The following is a 24,387-nucleotide window of genomic DNA, read 5'->3' on the forward strand; positions in this document are numbered from 1 at the left end:
TGTGTTCTCCCTCTCTTTTAACGTACACGTGTTGTTGTTGTTTTAATGGTGGATCTTGAATCTGAACAAGATAGTTAATTTCCAGGTTGTTGTGATGAATTCTTACAGTTTGAAAAATGCATGTTCCTTTATGCATGTTATTTTAGCTAGAATCTTGTATATTATTTCTTCATTGTCCAGGGCATGGATTTTAAACAGTTTAATATGGTATGGGGTGGTAACATTAGGTGGTGCACAATGTCATTGGAAAGAAGTACAAAACATCTGCAGCAGAAAATGAGGAAGAAACACATCAAGGTTTAATGTTATTTCAACACTAAATAACTGGAGATGACAATAGAGATTAACAATTCATTCACCAATTTGTTAAGTATTCAGTGCAGACGAAACTGTTTTTGTAGTTTCGGTGCTAATCTGACAAGGCATTTAAGGTGTGTATATTTTCAAATAGATGCACAGGATTGGCAGAATTTCAGTTGATTATGCTTTATTGAATTTTGTTAAATATAGTATGCTTCAAAATATTCAAAATCTAATTCTGCATTTATTGTCTGTAGATAGGATTAGATTTGCAAAGTTTTAGAAATCTAATAATAGATATAAAAAAGAAATCAGATTGGTAGAGAAAAACAAAGCACTGATGATTGTTAGTTAAATGAACAGCATATTATAATATTATTTCTTAAATTTGTATGTCACCCTTGATCCAAAAACCACATAGTGGTTTACAACATATAAATACAAAGTAACAACACACAATGCATAATTATTGAAACAAAAACAAAAGCATACAAATAACCCCCTTCCACAAACACATTTAAAAGGCCACAGAATGTTAATCAGCTGAAGACCTGGGTATAGAGAAACATTTTTAGCAGGCACCAAGTGAGCCTCTCTGGGGAGAGCATTCCACAGGAGGGGAGCCACCACAGAAAAGGCCTGTTCTCGTGTAGCCACCCTCTGGACCACTTGTGGAGAAGACACACAAAGAAGGGCCTCAGATGAATCTTGCAGGAAGCAAATGGCAACATGTGACCAGTCTCAATGGCCACAAGCCACCACTGCCTGCATGTTCATGCTTAACCATAGCTGGGTTTAGCATTAAGGGTTGACTGTGTTGCTGGAATTGTGCTGCTGAAAATCGAGGTTTGTTTCTTCTCATTTTTCTCTTATACTCTGGCTTCCTAATTGGATTGTTTTATTATCCAGCACTATTTTCTTTTCTCTTTCAATTGTTTTTGAATATTTTATGGGTTTTATGCTATTAACTTTATGATTATTAACAGCTTTGATTTCTTTCAAAGATAAAGCAGAATAAAATTCTATTAGATACATTTCCTTCAAGATTTGCTCTAGGCAAAATTCAGTAGAAACTACTTTTTTAGTCCGTCCCCCCCTATTTCTATTGCAGAACCAACCATGTTCAGGGATTTATGAGAATTAACAAGTCAAGAAAGTGATCTGATAAAAGCACTTAACGCCAACATGCCTGTAAGCAACCCAAAACATGCCAGTTAATGAATAAGCTTCTCATCTATACATTGGAGAAAAGCTAATCCTTTGGTATATTGATATATTATATTAACTAAGTTATATTAACTAAGGGACACCGCAAAATAAACATGAATAAACTGCTTTTCAGCAGTTAAGGCTATTGCCTCAGCATGCTCTCAAGAAAGCTTTCCAAACAAGGCTACTAGTCACAATAGGAACGCTCTGCTCTGCCTCCATAGTCAGAGGTGTGGAGCTTCTGAGTGCTTCTGACAAGCAGACCAGCAGTGGATGTGTAGGGGATAAGCAAAATCACAGATTTGTTGTTGTTGTTTTGTCATTTAGTCGCGTCCGACTCTTCGTGACCCCATGGACCAGAGCACGCCAGGCACTCCTGTCTTCCACTGCCTCCCGCAGTTTGGTCAAACTCATGCTGGTAGCTTCGAGAACACTGTCCAACCACCTTGTCCTCTGCCATGCCCTTCTCCTTGTGCCCTCCATCTTTCCCAACATCAGGGTCTTTTCCAGGGAGTCTTCTCTTCTCATGAGGTGGCCAAAGTATTGGAGCCTCAGCTTCAGGATCTGTCCTTCCAGTGAGCATTCAGGGCTGATCTCCTTAAGAATGGATAGGTTTGATCTTCTTGCAGTCTCAAGAGTCTCCTCCAGCACCAGAATTCAAAAGCATCAATTCTTTGGCTATCAGCCTTCTTTATGGTCCAGCTCTCACTTCCATACATCACTACTGGGAAAACCATAGCTTTAACTATATGGACCTTTGTTGGCAAGGTGATGTCTCTGCTTTTCAAGATGCTGTCTAGGTTTGTCATTGCTTTTCTCCCAAGAAGCAGGCGCCTTTTAATTTCGTGACTGCTGTCACCCTCTGCAGTGATAATGGAGCCCAAGAAAGTATCACCATATTTTTTTTCTCACTAGGTAGAGAGTACTTCTAATGGAGTACTTCTGAGTAAAACATAACCAAGTCTGAAAGTTGTGTTTTATTCTGTAAAGACAGCACACTTTGGGGGGTGAATGTAATAATGTGGACATGAGGAAAGTGCTAATTCTCCTTTATCCAGCTTCTCCTGCTGCTCTGGGATGGGCCCCTCCCAAGTTGCAGGTAGCGGTGGTCAGCATTATTTCCTCTTCTTTCTTAGCAATAGTGATTAAGTACCCTTAGCAACAGGGACGCGGGTGGCGCTGTGGTATAAACCACAGAGCCTAGGGCTTGCTGATTGGAAGGTCGGCAGTTCGAATCCCTGTGATGGGGTGATCTCCCGTTGCTCGGTCCCTGCTCCTGCCAACCTAGCAGTTCGAAAGCACGCAGTGCATGTAGATAAATAGGTACCGCTCCGGCGGGAAGGTAAACGGCATTTCTGTGTGCTGCTCTGGTTCACCAGAAGCAGCTTAGTCATGCTGGCCACATGACCCGGAAGCTGTACGCCGGCTCCCTCGGCCAATAAAGCGAGATGAGCGCCGCAACCACAGAGTCGTCCATGACTGGACATAACAGTCAGCGGTCCCTTTACATAACCCTTAGCAACAGTGCTGCCTGACAAGGGCTGAAGCAGAAATGTCCAACTGACTCACTTTTTTAAAAAAAGAATAAATAAAAAATATAAAAGCTAGGAGTCTGGGGGCCCAGCTCTCACGGTCTACCCAGGTGCCTGGGTTACTTGGATCCCTGCTGCCCTGGTGATCTGCTTTGCATGTCACATTAACCCACAGTTTAAATCAAGCTGTGGTTTAATGTGTGTCCTCCTCAAAGTTCCTGCGGTGCTCCTTCCCAGCTCCTCCTGTCACCACGTGGCAGACAAAACCAGCCAAAGTATCTCACTTCTCGTGTTGTCTAAATTTGGCTCATGTTGTTCATTTAATATAAAATGTTTATATTAAAATTAAGTGCTAAATGAGCCCCCGCCCCGCCCCCCGTCTCTCTATATGATTGCCATCAGGTATATGGACTACGTAAATGTTTGAGTTTAGGCTGTGCTGCAATTGTTGGGTGTGGGGTGGGGAAATTACATAGGGAAAGAAGCAATGACTATTAATGTAACAGGAAGAAGTCAGAGCAGCCCAGAAAAAGCAGGACAGAAGAGAACTGAATAAAGCACTGGGTGGACTCCATGCATATCTAGGTTTTCAAGGGGACAACAAACTCTAAAACTGTGTTTGGGCTTTGGGCACTTTTGTATCTTACTGATTAAAAGACAAATAAGGCCACCTATATTTAAACATCAATATATTCTGACCAAGACAATTTTTCACAGTCCAATAATAGCATGGTTTGTGTTTTTACCGCAAACAATAGACCCCCCAAGACAGAACAAGTGCTGCTGGTACAAGACAAGTAACCAGCAATTATTGTGTTGACTCCCTGTGACTTTGATCTCTAGGTCATGGCCTGTGCTTTCTGGAGATCTTCAAAGCAGAGACTGCAGCTGAGGTTATTTCCCATTTATGCTGCTTTGCTAGTCACGTTACTTTTTCTCAGTACTGGAATGTTTCTCTACTGGCATATCACCTCACACTATGTTTTGATTATGAATAAAGTTTTAAGACCAAAAAAAGCAGGCAGTCGTTTCTACACAATGATACTTGGTAGGAAACGATAACTGATTATTCATAATTAATAGTAATAACTCATGTGCATTATTAATCACACAAAAAATAAATTAATTGAATCTGATATATTTATTAATTTCACAAAAATCCAAATCTGTTATGTTGCTGTCTTTTCAAATGCATATTTAATTTCTAACAGAGGCATCATATTTTACTCTGTGAACCACTTTCCATTTGTAATGTGCCTCTTAGACTGCAAGCCGTTAATTTATATTGCAAATTGCCTTGAGTACAATGGGAGAAAGTTTCGAAAATAATGTTATTTATATTTATATACACACACAAACACACAATACAGTATGATCCATTCTTGTTTGACATTTTTGTTTTGTTCCTAGATTTCATTCAAAATTATTTAAGTCTGAGGTATGTTTTTTTTTTAATGTGCGCAATGAGATTTAGACAACCATTTATTCTCTGCTTTTTCACTATATATAATGCATATTTTGCAGGGACAGGAAAGAACTAAAAAAGTACAGGAATGGCTAGGATATAATTTTACTGGGGTATTGGTGTATTTAGCATGAAAACATTTTGGATTTCTCTTTCTGCCACCTTGGGGCAAAACACTAAAAAGCCCTTTAAGTTTGTGTAAAGTGTTGTAAAGTTTGCTTGCTAATGCCATGTGGCTCAGATAGCTGCTAGAAACAAAGATTCATATGTGAAGAGAAAAGTGATTAATGCTGCTCAGTTAACACTCAGGTTGCTTCCATGCTGAGGGACTTCAGGATTGCTGTGGTACTGCTTTTTTTTTTTTTTTTGCAAGTGGCTGAATGTGGAATTAAAACTGTGGTTCCGGACTGCATCTATCTATCTATCTATCTATCTATCTATCTATCTATCTATCTATCTATCTATCTATCTATCTACATCTCCACAACCAAGGTCTTTCCAAAACCTTTACTCAAAGGAAATAAGTCCTGCTTTCTATTCAGCAAGCATCACTATTACAGATGAATAGCCTCTTAATTCCACCTTAATAATTCACTCCCTATCTTTTTTTACTGCGAAATAAATATATTATTGTGTTTACGCAGCTTGCTTAGGAATACATGAAGGCGAGTGGATTAAACATTAGGCTGTGTACACTTTAGCATGGGCCAAAATGTAGTCTAGTTTAAAGCAGTGAAATATGGGAGCTTCGCAATCTGGCAGCTGTGCTTATAGAAGCAATGATTGTAGAAATAATACCTTAATGCCAATAGTTGACACCAGATCCTACAGGTTTCACAGGTTTGGGTGGGAAGGAGGGGGCTTGCCTTTCTGTCCCTATTTCTCCAGGGGCGCTTGGAAAGGACAGATAAGAGCTTTTGAGATAAGCGTGTGAAAAGGTAGGTTCAATGAATTGCCCCTTAGTCACATATTATAGAACCTGTTTTCATTAGTTTCATCTTTGGTCTTTAAATCTTGTTATTTTTATGGCAGGTGCAATATATATCTTATGGGGAAACTAATACTGCACCTGCAATAATGAAGAACATTCAATGCTAGTTGTACAGGAGAAAAGAAAGTGATAAGAGAGATTCACTTCAGTTCCACTGCAGTAATATAATGCAAATCGGAATAATATTCACTTTAAAACCTATTTTAATTAACCTTTTCAAAGTAAGATTCTCCTCCTGGTTTTGGCATGATGGTTTGCCTTAATATGAGCTAAAACTATCTTGACCCTTTAAAAAAAATATCAACATTTTGCATGGAAATGCAACAACAGCCATGATTGTTTTGATGTATAGCTGTGTGACATATTATAAATATTACATCACATAACCACAGAGAATGTCACTCAACAAGACTTTTTCCCCCCAGACAGCATTAAATGAACCATGGATTCTTGCCTCTGAATAGCTCCTTTAAGGAACTACTTTTGCTTAAATGATTAATAGGAGGCATATTGTCAGAAAAATGTACTTAAAGTGAAAAACAGTAAACTGTAGCGATATCATTCATTTTTAAGCAATTCTGTGGTGAAAATGTCTCATAAATTTACATGGCAACACCACTATTAGGCTCTTTGTACGCAGGACAGCCAATGTGCCTTCCAGTTTGGGGTTAAGGCGATGGGGAAATATTTTATTCAAACTAGGCCACTTAGCAAAAGCCAAGATGGCACATTTATGTACAATTCAGAAGTTGGCATGTTAGAAGTATCTAAAGACAGTTCGGAATCTATTTTCGAAAGAGACTGAAGCACTCAACTTGAAATGGCCACTACAGATCAGGTTGGGAGGCCTGTCCAGATTACTGCAGCACTGCTAAAAACCACAGCAAAACATCTCATGGACTCCATGTCATGTCTCTTCTGGATAAGCCTCCTTTCAGGTTTCTAACACGTTTTTATGCTGAAAGCATGAACATACAGTTCTAAGTTTATGAACTGTACAGTCAATGTTTGCTCACACATCATTTCATAATGCTTGTCTGATAGGCTGGAAATAAGTAGGTAGGTTTAACTTGAGAGCAACATGGTTATGTGGAATGCTTATGTAGAAAATGGCATGCAGTTTGCTTGAATTTTGCCATCCTATCTAAAATACAAGGCTCATGACTCAGTGACTGCATCAATAAAGCACTACCATCGCATCTTACATCACCTGTTGCAAGAAATACATGTTAACACTGAATGCATGTCTGTCTTTGAAATGAAGTTCTGAGAGCCCCCGACGTCTGGGGTCACTTTCTGGGGTCCTGCAGTTATAGTGCTGTGTATTTCCTTGACAACGACAGCCAATTATGTGGAGTGGGGAACACATAGTTTCATGATCTGGTTAAGTTGCTGTAGATGTTACCAGATCAAAACCAAACAGCTGATTGCTGATACTTGGGTGGCCCCCATGTGATGACCTATATAGAAATGTATGGGCTTGCTGGTGGGCTTGTAACACAATAGGAATTACAAGAACTCACCAATTATAGGAACACGCAATTCCACACCAGGTCTACATACACAGCTGCTGCAGTTTGCTGGGTATATGTGCATAGGTCCTATATGAGGCCAAATATTCATATCACTGAATCTTTTTCAATAACATCTGTGCCAGAGAACTTTCCAGTGGATTGTACAGGTCTGGCTCAGATCTGCCTAGGTCTCATTCGGCCATCATTAATAGCTCGTGTTTTCCTGGGTCTCAGTGTGGTGACCTGAGATTTCAGAGGCTTAAGCTTTCTTAGCAATGCCTCCATGGAAAGGACTAAATTATGAGGGTGAGGTGTGAGAAATAACGGGTATGCAGGGTTTTTTATGCTTGGCTTCAGAGGTTTTGCCCTTCAGTCCCCCCACCTAGGTCCTTCATACTCTATCCCTGTAGTCCCTCTATCGTGACACACCAGGTGGCATCTTCTGCTCCCACTAGGCACAAGGCTCTGTCCATATCCCACCAGGTTTACTCCATGGCTCCCATGCTCTGGGCTTCAGGAGGCCTGGTGACCCAAAATCGCTCCCACAAACTTCAACTGGCCACCTCACCTTGCCTCATAAAAGGGCCTCTGTAGTGAATAGATCGGGGGTCAGCAAACTTTTTCAGTTCCTATGCCCCACAAATAACCCAGAGGAACATTTTAAATAAAAGGACACATTCTACTCATGTAAAAACACACTGATTCCTGGACCGTCCACGGGCCGGATTTGGAAGGCGATTGGGCCGGATCCGGCCTCCAGGCCTTAGTTTGCCTACCCATTGAATAGAGGCAGGGAGAGGATGATTCCGTAACCTTTTCACACATTGCCCTTAGATTACATTAAATCCTATACAGCTCTTAGTTTTTACTTCAGCAGCCATTTAAAGTTGGTTGAAGGTTGTAATCAACTAACGTTTACTCAGAGTAGACCAAACAAAGGACAGCAGGCGCATAACTTACATGGGGGTTACATTCCATGGATTGCGCCTAAAGCCAAAATTGTGCATAAACAAAACCCATCAGGTTCAATGGTGGGTGGGACTACTGCTGTCATTTTCCCTGAAACTCCACCCTCTTTTTATTTTTTATTTTGCCATGCATGTACTGTAAAGCTGAATGTGCACAAGTTGTAGGCTTACTGTAAATGACTGTGACAACCTTGATCCATTAATTTCAGTGGGTCTACTACTCGGAGCAGAGGTTAGCTGAATACAATACTAAATATTTTGCACTTGAAAGTAATGCATGTATAATCCAAGATACTAACCTGTACCTCTGATAGTCTCCCTCATCCTTGTCTTTGCAGACCAGTTCATTTGGACATGCTGTATTTCCAAGCAAACTCAAGTATTCCAAGGAAGGCACTACTTCAACCAGATGATCCAGCAGGCTTTCCAGTTCTGTTATGTACTCAAGGTTATGGGTTAAGGATTCAATAACAAAAGGAAGACTGTTAAATAACTCCATTTACACACCCACCCACCCCATATTATATGCGGGGAAATGTAACATTAATTGTTGCTAGCGGAAAGGGGACTACATCCAAGTCATTTTTTGGCATAAAATGAAAGGTCTTGGGTCCCCCCTCCTTCATTATTTTTTCCTCCTCTTTTCTTCTTTTCTAGATGACTCTCTGCAACACATTAAAAACTTTGAGAAAATGATGGATGTCGGATGGGGAAATGGTTAGTGATTGCTAAAGCCATGAAACTTTTCCAACATGGCAACAAGCAGCAGTTACTTTCACAGTACATTCATCACTAAATGTATTACAGTCCCTAGGAAAAATGAGATTTAAAATGGAGTTAAATGACAGCAGCCCAAATGCACCAGAAAGAATAAAAGTGCTTTTGGTGGCACTGCTGCATTAATTGGTACATAGGCATAAATGCTTGATCAAATGTTACCAGGAACGTGTTGCTATTCCTGCTCCAGAGTTTATAACACACACAACAGAATGGAAGGAAACAGTAAAACCTGCCATTAAAGTGGTAGAGTGACCACATGAAATCTTAGATATCTTACATTGAAGTTGATTTAATGCATCCACTACAAACATACACAAAACTCCCAAAGCAGGCTATAAAGGATTTGTAGTCCAGTTCTAGGTTGCTCAACAAAGAAAGAAAGAAAGAAAGAAAGAAAGAAAGAAAGAAAGAAAGAAAGAAAGAAAGAAAAGTACCACAAGTATTTCTGCAACCAGAGCTGGACTTTTCCAGAGTTTGGGCTTTTGTGTCAAAATGTACATATCTGACAAGAGTGTCCAGTGCACAGTTTCCAAAGGCTTGAGAACCTTCCTAAATCTGGCACTGTGTTATGTGCGCTAACTTAAAGACTTCAAAGCCCCCCCCCCCGACCCTTTAAGAAGAAACATAAACCCAGGTTCTTTGGCACTCCTTGTTCAGTTCCTTAAGAGCCCTGCTTTGCATCTAGGATTTGGAAGGCAAGTGAAAACAGGGAAATCTTGGTTCCCACAGATCCACCATAGAAATCAAAGATGAGGCATGGAAGATAGGGATGGGGAAAGGATGCCAAATTGGGTGTGCAGGATGAAAGCCATTCCCACCCAAACATTGCCACACTGCTGGTGCACATGACATGAATAGCACTAGTAACATGTCAGGTTAAAAAAAAAAAAAAACAACTGGCATAAAACTAGCCTGAGAAATCCCAGAATGAAGGCTCACAAATGGGGATCAGCATCATGAGGAGGCAAGGTGTGCTAATACCTCATACCAATTGGCAAAAGGTGAAGGGCACATTCAAGCCGCTCTGCTTCTTACTCTTTGTTTCTCTGCCCTTTGTTCTAATTGATTTAGTGCCGCAAATTCTCATTTTCTCTGTTTTCTCTTTTAAACCGATTCTTGTTAGTTTATGGCGATCCTGCATTAGCTGTATTTTACTACTGTATTATAATTTTGCTTGTTTTAATGCCTGTAAGCCGCCCAAAGAACTTCAGCTAAAGGGCAGCCTATAAATTGCATGTATCAATAAATAAACAATGGAACAAATTACTGGTTTAAACGAACAATTCACTCTTTTACTCTTCCATGCCTGGAGTTGCGTGCAACAATTATTATGTGGCTATCTTAAATGCTCGGTTCTTTTATGTTGCTTGTCCCCAGCATTGATTTATGTTTTCCTGTTATCTTTGTTATCTCTTGCAGATGGAATGTACCCCATTTCTTCACCTCAATAACTGAAGGGCAAGGGTATCACCACAGGATAGAAACAGAACTTTTGCCCTTTAAGACCTTCCCTTCGCTACATGCACTCCAATTTGCATCTTATTTGCAGCAGCCAACAAGCAAATGGGAGACTTATCATATACAGCATAATGCTTGTGGTAGGATTCCACCCCCACCCTTATTTTTCAGATACTGGGCAAAACAACGCATGGAGCAGCATGAATGAAGCATATGAACAGCTCAGTTTTTCCATTTTAGTTCAGCCACAGTGCTCCAGATTTAGTCAGAACAGCATTAGACTTAATCTTTCCCCCCATGGCCCATTGTTCTGTCAACAATTGCCCTTCCCAGGATAGTTGTTCAGTCCACTAAGAGGGGAAAGGTTGCTGGCCCATATCTTTTCAACCACAGGGAGAAAAGCAGAGGGGGGAGGATGATTTTTAGTGGGCAAACAGTCCATGGAGAAAGGGTTAAGTCACCTCTTCCCTCTGCTGCTTCTCAATTCATACCGCGGTGGACTTGTAATCTGGTGAACCGGGTTCAATTCCCCACTCCTCCACATGCAGCTGCTGGGTGACCTTGGGCTAGTCACACTTCTCTGAAGTCCCTCAGCCTCACTCACCTCACAGAGTGTTTGTTGTGGGGGAGGAAGGGAAAGGAGATTGTTAGCAGCTTTGAGACTCCTTAGGGTAGTGATAAAGTGGGATATCAAATCCAAACTCTTCTAATACAAGAGCAAATTGGTGCTTAGAGGGTGTGAAGAGAGACTAAGGGGAGAAAGAGGGAGCCGGTCGCAAGAGTGGTGGTGATGTTGAAGACATTAAAACCAAACAACAACAAAAACATTAAAGCACAGCTATACAGATAAAACATTGGTCCCACCAAAATAAGAGAGGCCACAATGCCACCATTCAAATTAAAAAAGGTAAAGGTAAAGGACCCCTGACAGTTAAGTCCAGTCGTGAACGACTCTGGGGTTGCGGTGCTCATCTTGCTTTACTGGCTGAAGGAGCCAGCGTTTGTCCAAAGTCAGTTTTTCTGGGTCATGTCTCCAGCATGGCTAAGCTGCTTCTGGTGAAACCAGAGCAGTGCATGGAAACACCGTTTACCTTCCCGCCAGAGTGGTACCTATTTATCTACTTGCACTTTGATGTGCTTTCGAACCGCTAGGTTGGCAGGAGCTGGGACTGAACAATGGGAGCTCACCCCTTGATGGGGATTCGAACCGCCGACATTCTGATCGGGAAGCCCAAGAGGCTCCCCCCCCCGGGGGGGATAGCATTCCACAAGGCCGATTCTTATGTTGCTACCCTCCAAAACTCCTGCATGAAATAGGGCCTCAGGTAATGGTCACATGGTCCAGGTTAGTGCTTGTAGGTAGAGGCAGTCCTTGAGGTCCTGAGCCACATAAAGCTTTATAGGTCATAACCAGCCCTTTGAATTGAGCCCAAAAACTAAGTACTTTGCCCACAATTAACCACCTTTAACCATCTAACCCACAGTTTATTTCTTCTGAGGCACTCACCATACTAGAAATAGGGTGTGGCAAGTCTCTTAGCTGCTGTTTCTGGTCTGCTTATCTCTGAATTATGAATGCATTATCCCAGGATCACTTGTGCCACCACAGAGGATTGTGGGGAACATTCCTCTAAACACTTGCTACCAGCCACATAACAAGCAATGTGGAAACCTCAAGTGTCATTTTGCATATGGCATAGAAAGATGGTGCTCAAAATATGAGGCCCTGTTTGGGTACACATTTTCCCTATCCTGGACCCCATGTGTGTACTGTAGTGGCGTAAAATACTGCCATAGCCATTAATTTGCTATTCCTCATATCATCTTTAATACTGGAATACAGTGATACCTCTAGATACGAATGGGATCCGTTCCGGAGCCCCGTTCACATCTAGAGGTAAATGTAACTAGCGATGACATGTCTGCGCACAAGCGCGTTGCTTTTCACCGCTTCTGCGCATGCGCGTGATGTCATTTTGAGTGTCTGCGCATGCGCAAGCGGCAAAACCCGGAAGTAACGCGCTCCGTTACTTCCGGGTTGCTGAGGAGCGCAACTCGAACACGCTCAACTTGAAGCATATTTAACCCGAGGTATGACATCTTACGGGGTGTTCCACATATATGTGAGTGTTTTGAACACTCTGCAGCTCTAAATAATTACTTTGTGTTCTACTTACTATTATGAGTATGTTGACAAATCAGCACCACCAGAGCAGCTTCACCAACTTGGCACTCTCCACATGCTTTGCCCAGCAACTCCCATCAGTCCCAGCCAACACAGAGGCTGATGGGAGTTGTAGTCCAAAACATCTGGCAAGTAACAGGTTTGTGAAGGCTACATGAGAGTGTATGTGTAAAATACTTTAATTTACAGGAGCTTAACTGTCATTAAGACATTTGACTTGCCTAAGGATAGTCATTCTCTGCTTAAAAATTTGCCAATCAATCCTTACTAGCGACAGGCCACTCAAAGGCTTCCAAGTCCATTCTTTTAAAGCCTATAAAATGTCCAGGCTTCCTGGGTGGGTATGGTGGCTGATTACTTGGGCAAAGTATTAGACTTGGCTGAGAAGAGAGCTGCTAACACGCATCTTTGCCCCCACCCTCTTTGCATCCCGGAGTTGGACAAAACACAGAGAAAGATCTTTTGAAAACAATGAAAATTAAGCTAAAACTGAACTGATATTTTAAGCTCAGTCTCAGCATGCAACATTGCATGGCTTCGCTGCTGCTGCCTGTCCTGCAATGCAGACCACCAGCATTTCCAATAATACTGAGCAACAATGCTGTTCATGCGATAAGGGAACAGCTGCCACTCTTAGGGCGTCTCAATATTTTAAAAGAGCCCAGCACAGGAAGTAACAACCACACTGCTACACTCTGGCGATCAGTGTTATTCACAAAACAGCAAAGGGTGGGAAACTATTCTTGACCCTTTCTAGCCTAATGGCTAACATGGCCCTATCGGCTTCCGTCAAGTGATTGCTGCTGCCAAATTAAACAAGATGTATATTTTCTTTAAGAAGCATTCTATGTGCATGTGAAAAAAAGCCGACCTAATGTTTTAATCTTGTTTCACTGCACACACTATTCCACTAGAGGTCAGCCTGCCACAGAACCCAAAGCAGGATGGGTTCTGTTAAGAAGCGCAAAACCGGCTGCTATTTCCACCTCTCAATCTATTGACAAAGATTCCTTCAGAGCCATAAACTTAGGGCTTGCACTAAAAAATGGAGCAACAGGAAGATATAGCGAGGCATTTCGTTTATGAATGACCTGTAATAAATTACTTTGAAGTATTCTGAGTGACAAGAGAAAGGGAGAGGATGCTTTGTCTGCAAACGAGCGACATTTTACATACTTTAATTTGGCTGACACATAAGGATTATTTGGCAGGGCCTTTCTCCCCTTCCCTCCCCACCCTCTCTTTGGGAAGGATATTTGGTTCTTGTTCAGCATCAGGGTATGGAGGTGTGGTAACCTGGGCAACCGGAGGTCATTCCGGAGGAGATTGTTGTCCAAGATCAGCTCTTCCAAGCCGCTAAATGTCTCCAGTCCTTCCAGTGACCTGCAACGACAAAGGCAACAGGAAAAATGATACTCCAGTAAATCAGGGAGGCCATTATGAGCTGAAATAAATATTTTAACCTTCCCTTTCAAGGAGCGGGAAGAGTTTTGGTTTAGTCCTGTCAGGAGACTGAATGACAAGAATTACTGGCAAGGGGAGTGTCGGTACAGCAACACATCCTTCTTCGCAGGCTGGCAGAATGAAGGATGGGGGTCACTTAGTGAGTAGCCAGGATCCAAAACAAAAGGCTTCAGATATGAGGCCTGCAGGATGAATTTGTCAATGTCTTGTGCCTTCAGGCACCCAGCCTCGCCTGACCCTAACCTCCATTCCCAAGATAAATAACTCTGTCACAGTTCACCTTCATTCCCTGGACACAAATTTAAGTTGTCATCCATCATTTCTGCCATGAAATATCATACCCCACTAACAATAATAAATACAACTTCAAGAATTGTTCTCAGCAGCTACCCTATATATAAAACTGCAGGGGGGGGATATGATGGGAAGTTTTTCCTTTTCCTTTCGTGATTTTTATTTTATTAACCACAGAATTTTCTCGGTCTAGAGTTTTTCGTTGTGGTGGTTGTTTTTTCAAGCACAAAAGATAAAATGCTGGAGTGCTCTGTATCACCCAGATACAGCAAAAATTATTATTATTTTTTACAATGATGGCCCGCACCCCCCTCCTGCCCCCCCCCGGCAATGCCTGCCCACAAAACACACAGACATGCACAAAACACTGAGATTTAAAAGTAACAAGCAAAATCTTTTCAGCATGGAAGCACAGCTCTTCGGGTTGTAAACACATAGACATTTGTAGAAATTTGGCAGCCAATTAGGAAAGCTAGGAGGAAGGAATTAAAAAGTCTGGCTTTGTCACTTTGCTGGGCCACTGTTTCAGTTTTAACTCTTAATTTCGTAGCTTTGCAAGTTCTTACAGAAATGGGTGGGGGAACCTTCACATTAATCACCTAAGATGGGCATGGTATATGGAGCATTCACAAAGACACACACATTCACAGCTCATTCACCTACCAGACACCTAGAGATATGCTGAGGTTGCATGACTTGACAGCTGAGCTAGTATGCCTACCAGTGGTGAGGATCATCACTTTATCTCCTCACTATTTTATAAAATGTGATGAATAAGGGAGATGCAAGACTACACTATTTATTCACTGTCCAATGACATTTATACTAAAGGGAATTATTCCCTCCCTCTTTAACACCCTTCTTCAAGGTCTGCATGAGATATGCTCTATTGCAGGCATATAACAGGCATGCTGTGGGGGGAAATAACAAATATTTATCCACCCAATTCAAAAATTTAAACCTGGCAGGGGTAGGTTAGATGAAATTGTCTTATCTGAAACTTATAGCCCTGTAATAAAAGAATGGAATGAAAAGTCCTTTGTAGGAAAGAAAACATGTGACCTTCATGCTACGGTTCAAGGACACCACAGTGTTAACTATAAATAACCAGAGAAACTCCATGCTTCTCAGCAGTCCTCTACTCTAAGGTTAGCAGATTTTTTTTCAATGAATCCGGGGACAGTTTTCAACTTCAATGGATTTTGTATGGGGACAGATTTGTAAATTTGGGGACTGTCACCAGGAAACGGGGACATCTGGTAACCTTACTCTGCTCTGGACGTTCAAAACTGATGCGAATTACAAAGGGTGCTTTCAGATGCGAGTTTATTGTGGAATCGGAGCTATTCATGCACACGTTTTTATTTTATTTTTTGCACCACCCACATTGCGTCGTCACCATACTTCTGCCCCATTTAACTCAGATTTCCCTTTAGTGTAGAAAAATCTAATAATAAAGAACAACCTGTTATAAATCTGCAGGAACTGCTGGTACGGAAGCTCACTACTGCATCTGGGGGGTGGGGGTGTTTGTCACATGTGTGGTAGTATTTCATGGGCTGTTCCCTTTTGCCACAGACCCCCATCTCCATTTGCTCCTCACTTGAGCACAGCCTGGCCATTGTTTCAGGCGACCCAAACAATGCAAGCGCACCTGTTTCCACTGATTGCTGCATGCAGTAGGCACATTCCAAATACATTTATCAGCCTTTTATTTATTTTTTAATACAGAGCTCATCTGCTGAGTGAGAAAGGAGCTGGAGTGGCCCTCACAGAGCCCATACCAGCCTGCTCGAAAAACTGAAAAAGGTTGCAAGAGGGCGCAACGTGCTTGGACGAAAAGGGAGTTGGGTGCTATACAGTGGTACCTTGGGTTAAGAACTTAATTTGTTCTGGAAATCTGTTCTTAACCTGAAACTGTTCTTAACCTGAAGCACCACTTTAGCTAATGGGGCCTCCTGCTGCCGCTGCGCCGCCACCGCACGATTTCTGTTCTTATCCTGAAGCAAAGTTCTTAACCTGAGGTAATATTTCTGGGTTAGCAGAGTCTGTAACCTGAAGCGTATGTAACCTGAGGTACCACTGTACTTTCTTCTGGTTTTGCTGGAATATACATTAAGCTGCAATTTCTGGTGCCCCTGCCAATCCATTCTGAAAGGAAATAAAAAGCAATGGAATGCATGTAAACGAATGCTGCTATATCAGATTGTGGGGGAAATGAATCTGTTTGTGCTCCAGTGTCACGGCACCCCCCCTAAACAAAAACAAAAAAACCCTTCCCCAAATGTTAAATCCCTCAGAAATTTCCAAATGGTCCATGGGGCAGGAGAAACTGCTGCTCTAAATGATCCTGACCTCACGCTCTTCTGTAAGCCGCACAGGAGAAGAAGCAATAAACAGATTGTGTGGTTATGATTGTTAACTTTAGGTTCATAATAAAGCCTAACTGGCAGTGCCCATTTAAATGCTCTCTCCATATAAATAGTTAGTAGTGGATTATGTCCAATCTTCAGTTTATTGCTTTAAAAAGAAAAAAAAGTCTTTCCGCTTGCCAAAGGGAGTTCAAAAAAGGCCACCACCCTGTCAACACCACAGAGCCTTATGGGACGCTAATAGGCCCTTTGTGAGTATGCATTGCTGGGGCTCTGGTCTGTGTCAGCCTCGAAATGCACATTGTTCATGAGTTGTGTTATGCAAATATAATACCCTTATCATGAGAATCTGCAAATGGTTGGCAACTGGCAAGAAGAATAAAGCACACATCCAAAACTGCTGGAGGGGAGGCATAAAACAAAATGACATGCCATGAAGTGGGACAAAGGAGCGAGAGAGATAGAGAGTTGCCTATTGAGGTAGCCCCTTTCTTTCCAAAACAGAGGCTAGGGCACAATGCCCGCCTAAGCTTCAGGCAGGAACAGAGAAGATTGTGTGCAAAGCCCTCCTCCACACCTGGCTAGGGCTTGATCATTCTTGCCGTGTAATATCATTAGTCACTCTCACAGGGAATGTTTCGTTCCTTTTGTTTTAAGGAATCACACTACACAGAAGCGCCATACCTTTTATTAGGGCCAATGCAAAGCCAGAGAGTAGCAAGCAAACTTTGGAGTTTGCAAGAGGGTGTTGTAGGAGAGGAGAAAAAGCCACAGCCTGCAGTTTCCTAACAGTCTCAAGATGGAACAGAGAAGGCACTATGCAGACTTAACTAGGTTCCACCTTCCCCGGTGCAAAGTGATCCCAGGATGCAGCAAGACATGCTGGAGTGAAGGAGCAATGGCTACCCTCCCCTTCCACAATATGTATACCAGCAGTTACTTGGATCTGTCGCTAGTTACACAAGGTCTTGTTTGTTTATTTTCCTTACCACATCATCAGCAGGGGCATTGTGTACACGGTGTCCAGCCCATATCCAACATAGCACTCTTTTTTTTTAGTGTTCATTCATTCAGTTTTCAAGAAAGCCTTTGTGCACTGCCCACCTTCACCATTTAATCAGCTCCATTTTTCAGAGCACATGGCAGGGGTGGAGAGGCTACAAGTGAGAATAAGGAGTGTAATAATAACCCTGCTCCATTCTCACCTACCTTCATGCCTCTCTGATCCCAATCACCCTGCCCTGAATTGTCTGTTCAAGCATAAATATTTAGAGAGCTAGACCGGTGGTCCATATAGCTCAGTATTGTCTACCCTCGTTGGTTGTGGTTCTCCAGAGTTTCGGGCATGGGACATTTCCAATCCTGTCTGGAAAAGCCAAGTACAGTGGTACCTCGGGTTACATATGTTTCAGGTTACATACACTTCAGGTTACAGACTTCGCTAACCCAGAAATAGTGCTTCAGGTTAAGAACTTTGCTTCAGGATGAGAACAGAAATCGTGCTCCGGCGGTGCAGCAGCAGCAGGAGGCCCCATTAGCTAAAGTGGTGCTTCAGGTTAAGAACAGTTTCAGGTTAAGTACGGACCTCCGGAACGAATTAAGTACTTAACCCAAGGTACCACTGTACTGAACCTGGGACCTTCTGCATGTGAGACATGCTCTGCTGCTGAGCTAGAGCCCTTGCCCCATGTTACATGTAATATGTAAAGTAAAGGTAAAGGGACCCCTGACAGTTAAGTCCAGTTGCAAATGACACTGGGGTTGCAGCGCTCATCTCGCTTTACAGGCCGAGGGAGCCAGCGTTTGTCCACTCCACAGTTTTTCCGGGTCCTGTGGTCAGCATGACTAGGCCACTTCTGGTGCAGCGTAACACCAACAGCAGAGCAGCACACAGAAACGCCATCTACCTTCGTGCCAGAGCGGTACCTATTAATCTACTTGCACATTTTGGCATGCTTTCGAACTGCTAGGTTGGCAGGGGCTGGGACCGAGCAACGGGAGCTCACCCCGTCACAGGGATTTGAACCGCCGACCTTTTGATCGTCAAGCCCAAGGCTTAGTGGTTTAGACCACCGTGCCACCCACGTCTCACATGTAATATGTAAAAGGTATAGGGAACCCTGACCATTAAGTCCAGTCGTAGACAAGTCCTGGGTTGTGGCGCTCATCTTGCTTTACTGGCCATGGGAGCCGGCGTTTGTCCGCAGACACTTCCAGGTAATGTGGCCAGCATGACTAAGCCGCTTCTGGTGAACCAGAGGAACGCACGGAAATGCCGTTTACCTTCCTATTTATCTACTTGCACTTTGACGTGCTTTCAAACTGCTAGGTTGGCAGGAGCAGGGACTGAACAATGGGAGCTCACCCTGTTGTGGGGATTCGAACCTCCGACCTTCTGATCGGACAACAGTCTTTGCCATCCTCCGTTCTGACCTCCAATATGTGGGTGTGGAGTGCGAGGAAGAAGTGAATAATGGCTCGTTATCATTGCGAGGGCAGAAGCATCCAGTTTTCAGGACTGTCCTGAGAGATCCTTGGCAATGCATAAAGTTTCCATGGACCTCAGTTTCCCAGTTACTGAACAGAGATTAAGCTGCCTACAGCACTGCACCCAGCAGATTGTAAAGTTGTGTCTGTAGAGTACTTTAGGAGCATCAACCAAGAAGTGCTATTCAAGCAGAAGGGATTAGCATCAATGTTTTTACTAGATATTAGGAATAGGCTGCTTCTGCTCTTGGAATATCCCTTTTATTAAAACTCTGCAAAACTCAAAGAGCAGCGAGGAAAGCCTGTAAGCTCTCTTAGTTTGTAGCAAAGAACCTTCTATCTGTCTTTGTGAATTAAAAGCAACAAGGCACAGGCTCAGTACCATGAACACCACCAAGGGCTTAAGGGGTAGTGGCAGGTAGCCGTCCTCCCTAGTTGGTTTAGAAGGCTAATAAGCATCACTCAAGTGCATTGCAGGTTGATCTGTCCCTGCTCTAATGACATGAAAGCTGCCCATTATCTCACCTACAGGTACCACCTCGGTTACCTCATTGCAGGCCTCACACTCCCACTCCTGGAGGAGAGCAATCGTTGCCAAGAGATTTCCAATGCAATTTCCAAAGTCACATCAAAATGACAAAACATCACAACGCATTCAGCTCTGCCTGATTCCAACAGAAAGAACTTTAAGTTTCCACTGTAATTAACCCTATCCTCGTTAAGATAATTATGATCAAGCTCCCTGTCACAGCTAATATCACAGCATCATTGCCTATGGCTCACGCTTTGCCCTCATTAGCTTACAAAAACAGTGTGCTGAGCAGGCAAACGAACTCCCTCCCTCCTGATGACTTAGAAGCTATGTATGCAAGACAGTAAAATAAGCCTTTGGAACACAAAGTTCTCTGGGAACATTTCCCCCCATTTAAGCCCTTCGATTAAATCTGTAGTGCTTTCCCCAGTTTATCTGCATCCTATAATTCGTGCATAATTTGGAGGAAAAGGGTTTCATTTTTCAGCACAAAGGGGTATTTTCAGCGGCAATTTTTGCTTTGAATATGCAGGGTAACTAACTGCTGTCTACTAGCTTTTCTGTATGCCAGTCATCTGGTCTGATGAAGAGCATTTGGAAAGAATTTAGTTACAATGAATTTTTTTAAAAAAACAGTTTTTGCCTATTGGTAATCTTGAACTATGCATTAAATAAGAAAGAAAGAAAAAGGAAACAGCAGCAGTATTGTTTCAACAATAAAGGAACACAAACCAAGAGATTTGTATAGACTTCCTCATTATGCAACTAATATACACTTGTGTGTTGATTGGAAACAGAACACATTATGCTCCCCTTAATATATCTCACTCATTTCAAATGACATTCCCCCCCCATTACACACACACATTTCCTCCTGCTAACTACAGATAAACTAGAGATGGGACATGCCTTGAAATCGACTTGCTCTTTTTTGACAACAAATAGCTCTTACCAGAAATTAAAGATGGTGCTGTTACACAATGAAATATTGTCCACACTTCTAATTTCTTTAAAAAAGTGTTCTTTAAAAAAGCATTCAGACAAATGCATGACTGCAAGATTGGATGTCTATACCACTTATCAACTGGGTTATCAAAACAGTTTCTAAAACTACGCTCTGCCATCTTACCAGTCTGAGCAAGTTCACATGACTAGATTTCGTGACAGGAAAATAAACACACACACACTCATCAGAATGATTGCATGAAATAATTTTCACATAAATAGCACAACATTTATCATCATGGACATGGTGCCCAAAATTTCATAAGGTGAGTGCAATCAAACCAATTCATCAGCAGGGGACATTATTTCACTTATAACACGTTCTCTCTTTCCAGTGTTCTCTTTTGCTGAACTTTTAGCAAGGTGAGGACCAAAGCAGAATCACAATCTAGTCCTGTATCATTGGATCCATAGCCACACATAAGCAACAAAGCTGCCACACTACCTCATATTAATGAAATCACAAGTCCCACCACACACCACCCAAAGAGCATCATGTATGTTGGTCTCTCAATATTTTTATTTTGGGGGCACATTTTTCTAGCAGTGTTGTCCACCATAATTTTTGGCACCAGGATTCTAGATTCACATCATCATCTTTTCAGTACCCTGGCTGTGATTGTTTCAGCTGATAAATGTAAACGGGTGACCGATTCCTTACTAAAAGTAAATGCCTTACCAATTCTACATCCTGATCAATAAACAAATTCGGCAGAGGTCATGGAGGGACATAATTATTTGCTTTGTAATAAGGCAAATTTCTTGTGCCCAGTACTCCTATATCCTCTGACACTCCCACCAGAAGTGGGAATAAGCTACCATGTTATTCTGGTATCCAGCCATGTTTATTTAAAACCAAATTTCAGTCAGCTTCCTCTATCAAAGTTCTAAATTGCTTTAGGGACTCCAAAAGTATTTAACCCAGAGTTTAGGAATAGTTTGTATATGCCTGAATTATGCCCAATCCCTGCTATACACACCACAGATTCAGATATCCAAACAGCCAAAGTGTGACTACTTCTTTACTTGTTTGGGCTTTACTGGTCAGCATCAGTCATTTTCTCTTTGCCAACAAGCTCATCAGAAAATGCCTAGATTATAATTTCCAGACAGACTAGGAAGATTTATTCTAACATTCAGCTGTAATGCATGGCAATATGAGTATTTTAATTTCTAGACTACCGTATTTTTCCATGTATAAGACTAGGGGTTTTTCCCCACCAAAAAATTAGGTTTAAAATTGGGGCTCATCTTATACATGGATAGTGCTGAGGGATGTTTTCTTAATTTGGAGGGGTCTTATACATGGGGGCGTCTTATGGATGGAAAAATATGGTACGTAAAGGAATATAAACTTATAAGATCTTCAAGCTCTTAATTCTGGATGAGGATTTACTCTTCCCTTACAAAAAAGGTCATACGTCTAGTTGTGATCCAAGACCCAGTTTTTCCTCCTGGGTGTCCAGGTGACATCTGTTGTCATAGCAGCTGGTCGTGCCCTCAATACCATGTAGTTCCACATCTGGACAGGAGCAGCATATGCACACTCTATGCATGTAGGCCGCCATCTATAGAAGCTGGAAAAAAGTCTACTTGCACAGGTATTACTATTATTATTGTCACCATCACCACCATTAATCAAATTTATCCCATCCTTCCTCCCAAAGGCTTAAGCGGCTCTCTCTTTTGGATTTTCAGGTGCTAGCAGTAAAACCTAGGGATGAGCTAAATCTGCATGATGGTTCAAACTGAGAGAAGAAATGCATAGATGTCAGGTGGGCAGGGAAGCCACATGACGCTGGAGACAGCCCCACTATGTGGACCCTTGTCACATGTCACATGGATAGGGATTTAGATGCACCACCTAGATCTTTTCAGAGGAAGGGCAAGGTACAAATAATATTATCATTTGCGGGCATCCGTCTGTCTCGAGAGACAATGGAAGAGTGCACCATGGAGGTGTGTGTGTGAAGTCAAACCATCGGAAAGTTACAGTGCCTGGTGTGGCTGTAGAGACCAATAGGAGAGAGGCATGTTTCATTACAGCTGGTGCAGATGAAGGCGTCTGGTTTCACTGGTCCATAATAAGCCAAAAGAAGAACAATGTGAGGACTTCGAGTTCACAAGTGGGGTCAAACTATCCCTCCTCTGTATGTTCAGATGTTAGCACAGGCGTCGGCAAGGTTTACCTCGCCTGGGCCGGTTCACTCCAGCACGGATCCCTCCATGGGCCGGGTCACATGCACATGAGCAAGTGCACCCACAATTTCTGCGTCTGTGCAGACACGATTTCTAGCGCATGCACATGCGCAGACACTATTTCTGGCACCGCAGAAGCAAGTCCCCGTGCCACGCTGGTTTAGCACAGCGCGCGGGGACTCGCCAAGTGGGTGGCTCGATTTCCAGCGCATACGCAGACGCGATTTCTGACACCACAGAACCAAGTCCCTGTGCCATGCTGATTTAGCACAGTGTGCGGGGAGTCGCTGAGTGGGTGGCTCGTGGGCCGGTTAAACGACCCCCGTGGGCAGCTTGTGGCCCATGGGCCTTAGGTTGCTGACCCCTGTGTTAGCAGTTACATTTGGGAATGCAGCGAACCTGCGTGATGGTTCAACTACATTCAAACCAAGAGCGGTGTTAACAGCATAGTAGTGCTTATACCTTTAACAGCAACATTCTGAATTATAATTTGAGCATTAGAGTGTAAATAGTCCCCACCCCTTTGAAAAGAAAACTAGGAGAATGGAACGAGCTAGGCAGTATATAGCATACTCTTCTAGCGTAGTGAGAAATGGATGGTGGCGGGGGGAGGGGGGAGAGAAAGTAATTTTTCTCCCATCTTCCACAACAACCAAGGCTGGGGAGTGACAAGCAAATTGACGCACTGCTCAGAGGGCAAAAGATAAATGTTTGATGAATTGGCCATCGCTGGAGGAGTGATGGGCTTCATATGTGCATAATGGACTAGCTGCCTTTCAATTGAGATTGCCTGCCAAGATAAGAAACTATAATGAATGGACCAAGTAGAGCCTCCACCATAAGAAAAGTATAATCTGACTAGTTTTAATAAACTTAATAAAAAAGATGAAGTGGAGAGAGGCCAGCAGAAAACCAGCCTTTGTGACCGGCTACCAGAGGTGCAAACGGATAACAGATGGACTCACGCATGGTGGGAAAAGAGTAAAAGTAGTTGCATTTGAATCGCTTTCTCATTGTTCACAGCTGATGATTTCACAACTTGAAGGCAACCTTATTAGAGTAAAATACATTGCAATTAAGACTCATGCTATCCCTTGACCCACATACGCCTTAGAGAGCCGTCCACATTCTGGAATGATATGGAAATGTTTCAAGGAAAGGATATTTCATTTTGCTGCCCTTGGATTTCAAGCTGAAGTATTTCAAAGTTTCACATAAATTCTCCTAAGCTGGATGACTTCCATGGGGTGGGGGAATCAGTCACTTCAAAGTAGCAAGGTATTTTACTATCCTCAGCCAGGAACAATCCTCCCATTTAAAGTTACATTTTCTTCTCAAGTCTCTGGCTAGAATCCTACAGAGTTCATCTGGGTGAGCTGAGCTCTGGCTCCTAGTGTGTGGCACACGAAGCATCTTCAGTCTGGCTCTGGGTAATGAGGGAGCCTTTAAAGCACTAGTTGCAGTGCCAGCAGGGTAACATAGAGAAGCCTGGGCCAAGACACAGGAGCCCATGCCATAGATCGGGGTCAGCAAACTTTTTCAGCAGGGGGCCGGTCCACTGTCCCTCAGACCTTGTCAGACTATATTTGGGGAGGGGGGGAGTGAACGAATTCCTATGCCCCACAAATAACC

The 24,387-nt window shown here is 42.6% G+C and overlaps 1 protein-coding gene across 1 annotated transcript in view; it reads right to left on the reverse strand.

Annotated features, from left to right (window-relative positions):
* Window positions 1-24,387, reverse strand: part of LRMDA (leucine rich melanocyte differentiation associated) — a 753,700-nt gene that overhangs the window by 329,887 nt on the left and 399,426 nt on the right. Inside the window, 2 exon segments of the mRNA XM_082225164.1 lie at window positions 8,279-8,409; window positions 13,653-13,785. Of these exon segments, the coding sequence (XP_082081290.1) occupies window positions 8,279-8,409; window positions 13,653-13,785 (264 nt within the window).

Source organism: Podarcis vaucheri, assembly GCF_965113315.1.
Source record: "Podarcis vaucheri genome assembly, chromosome: 5".
Taxonomy (NCBI): domain Eukaryota; kingdom Metazoa; phylum Chordata; class Lepidosauria; order Squamata; family Lacertidae; genus Podarcis; species Podarcis vaucheri.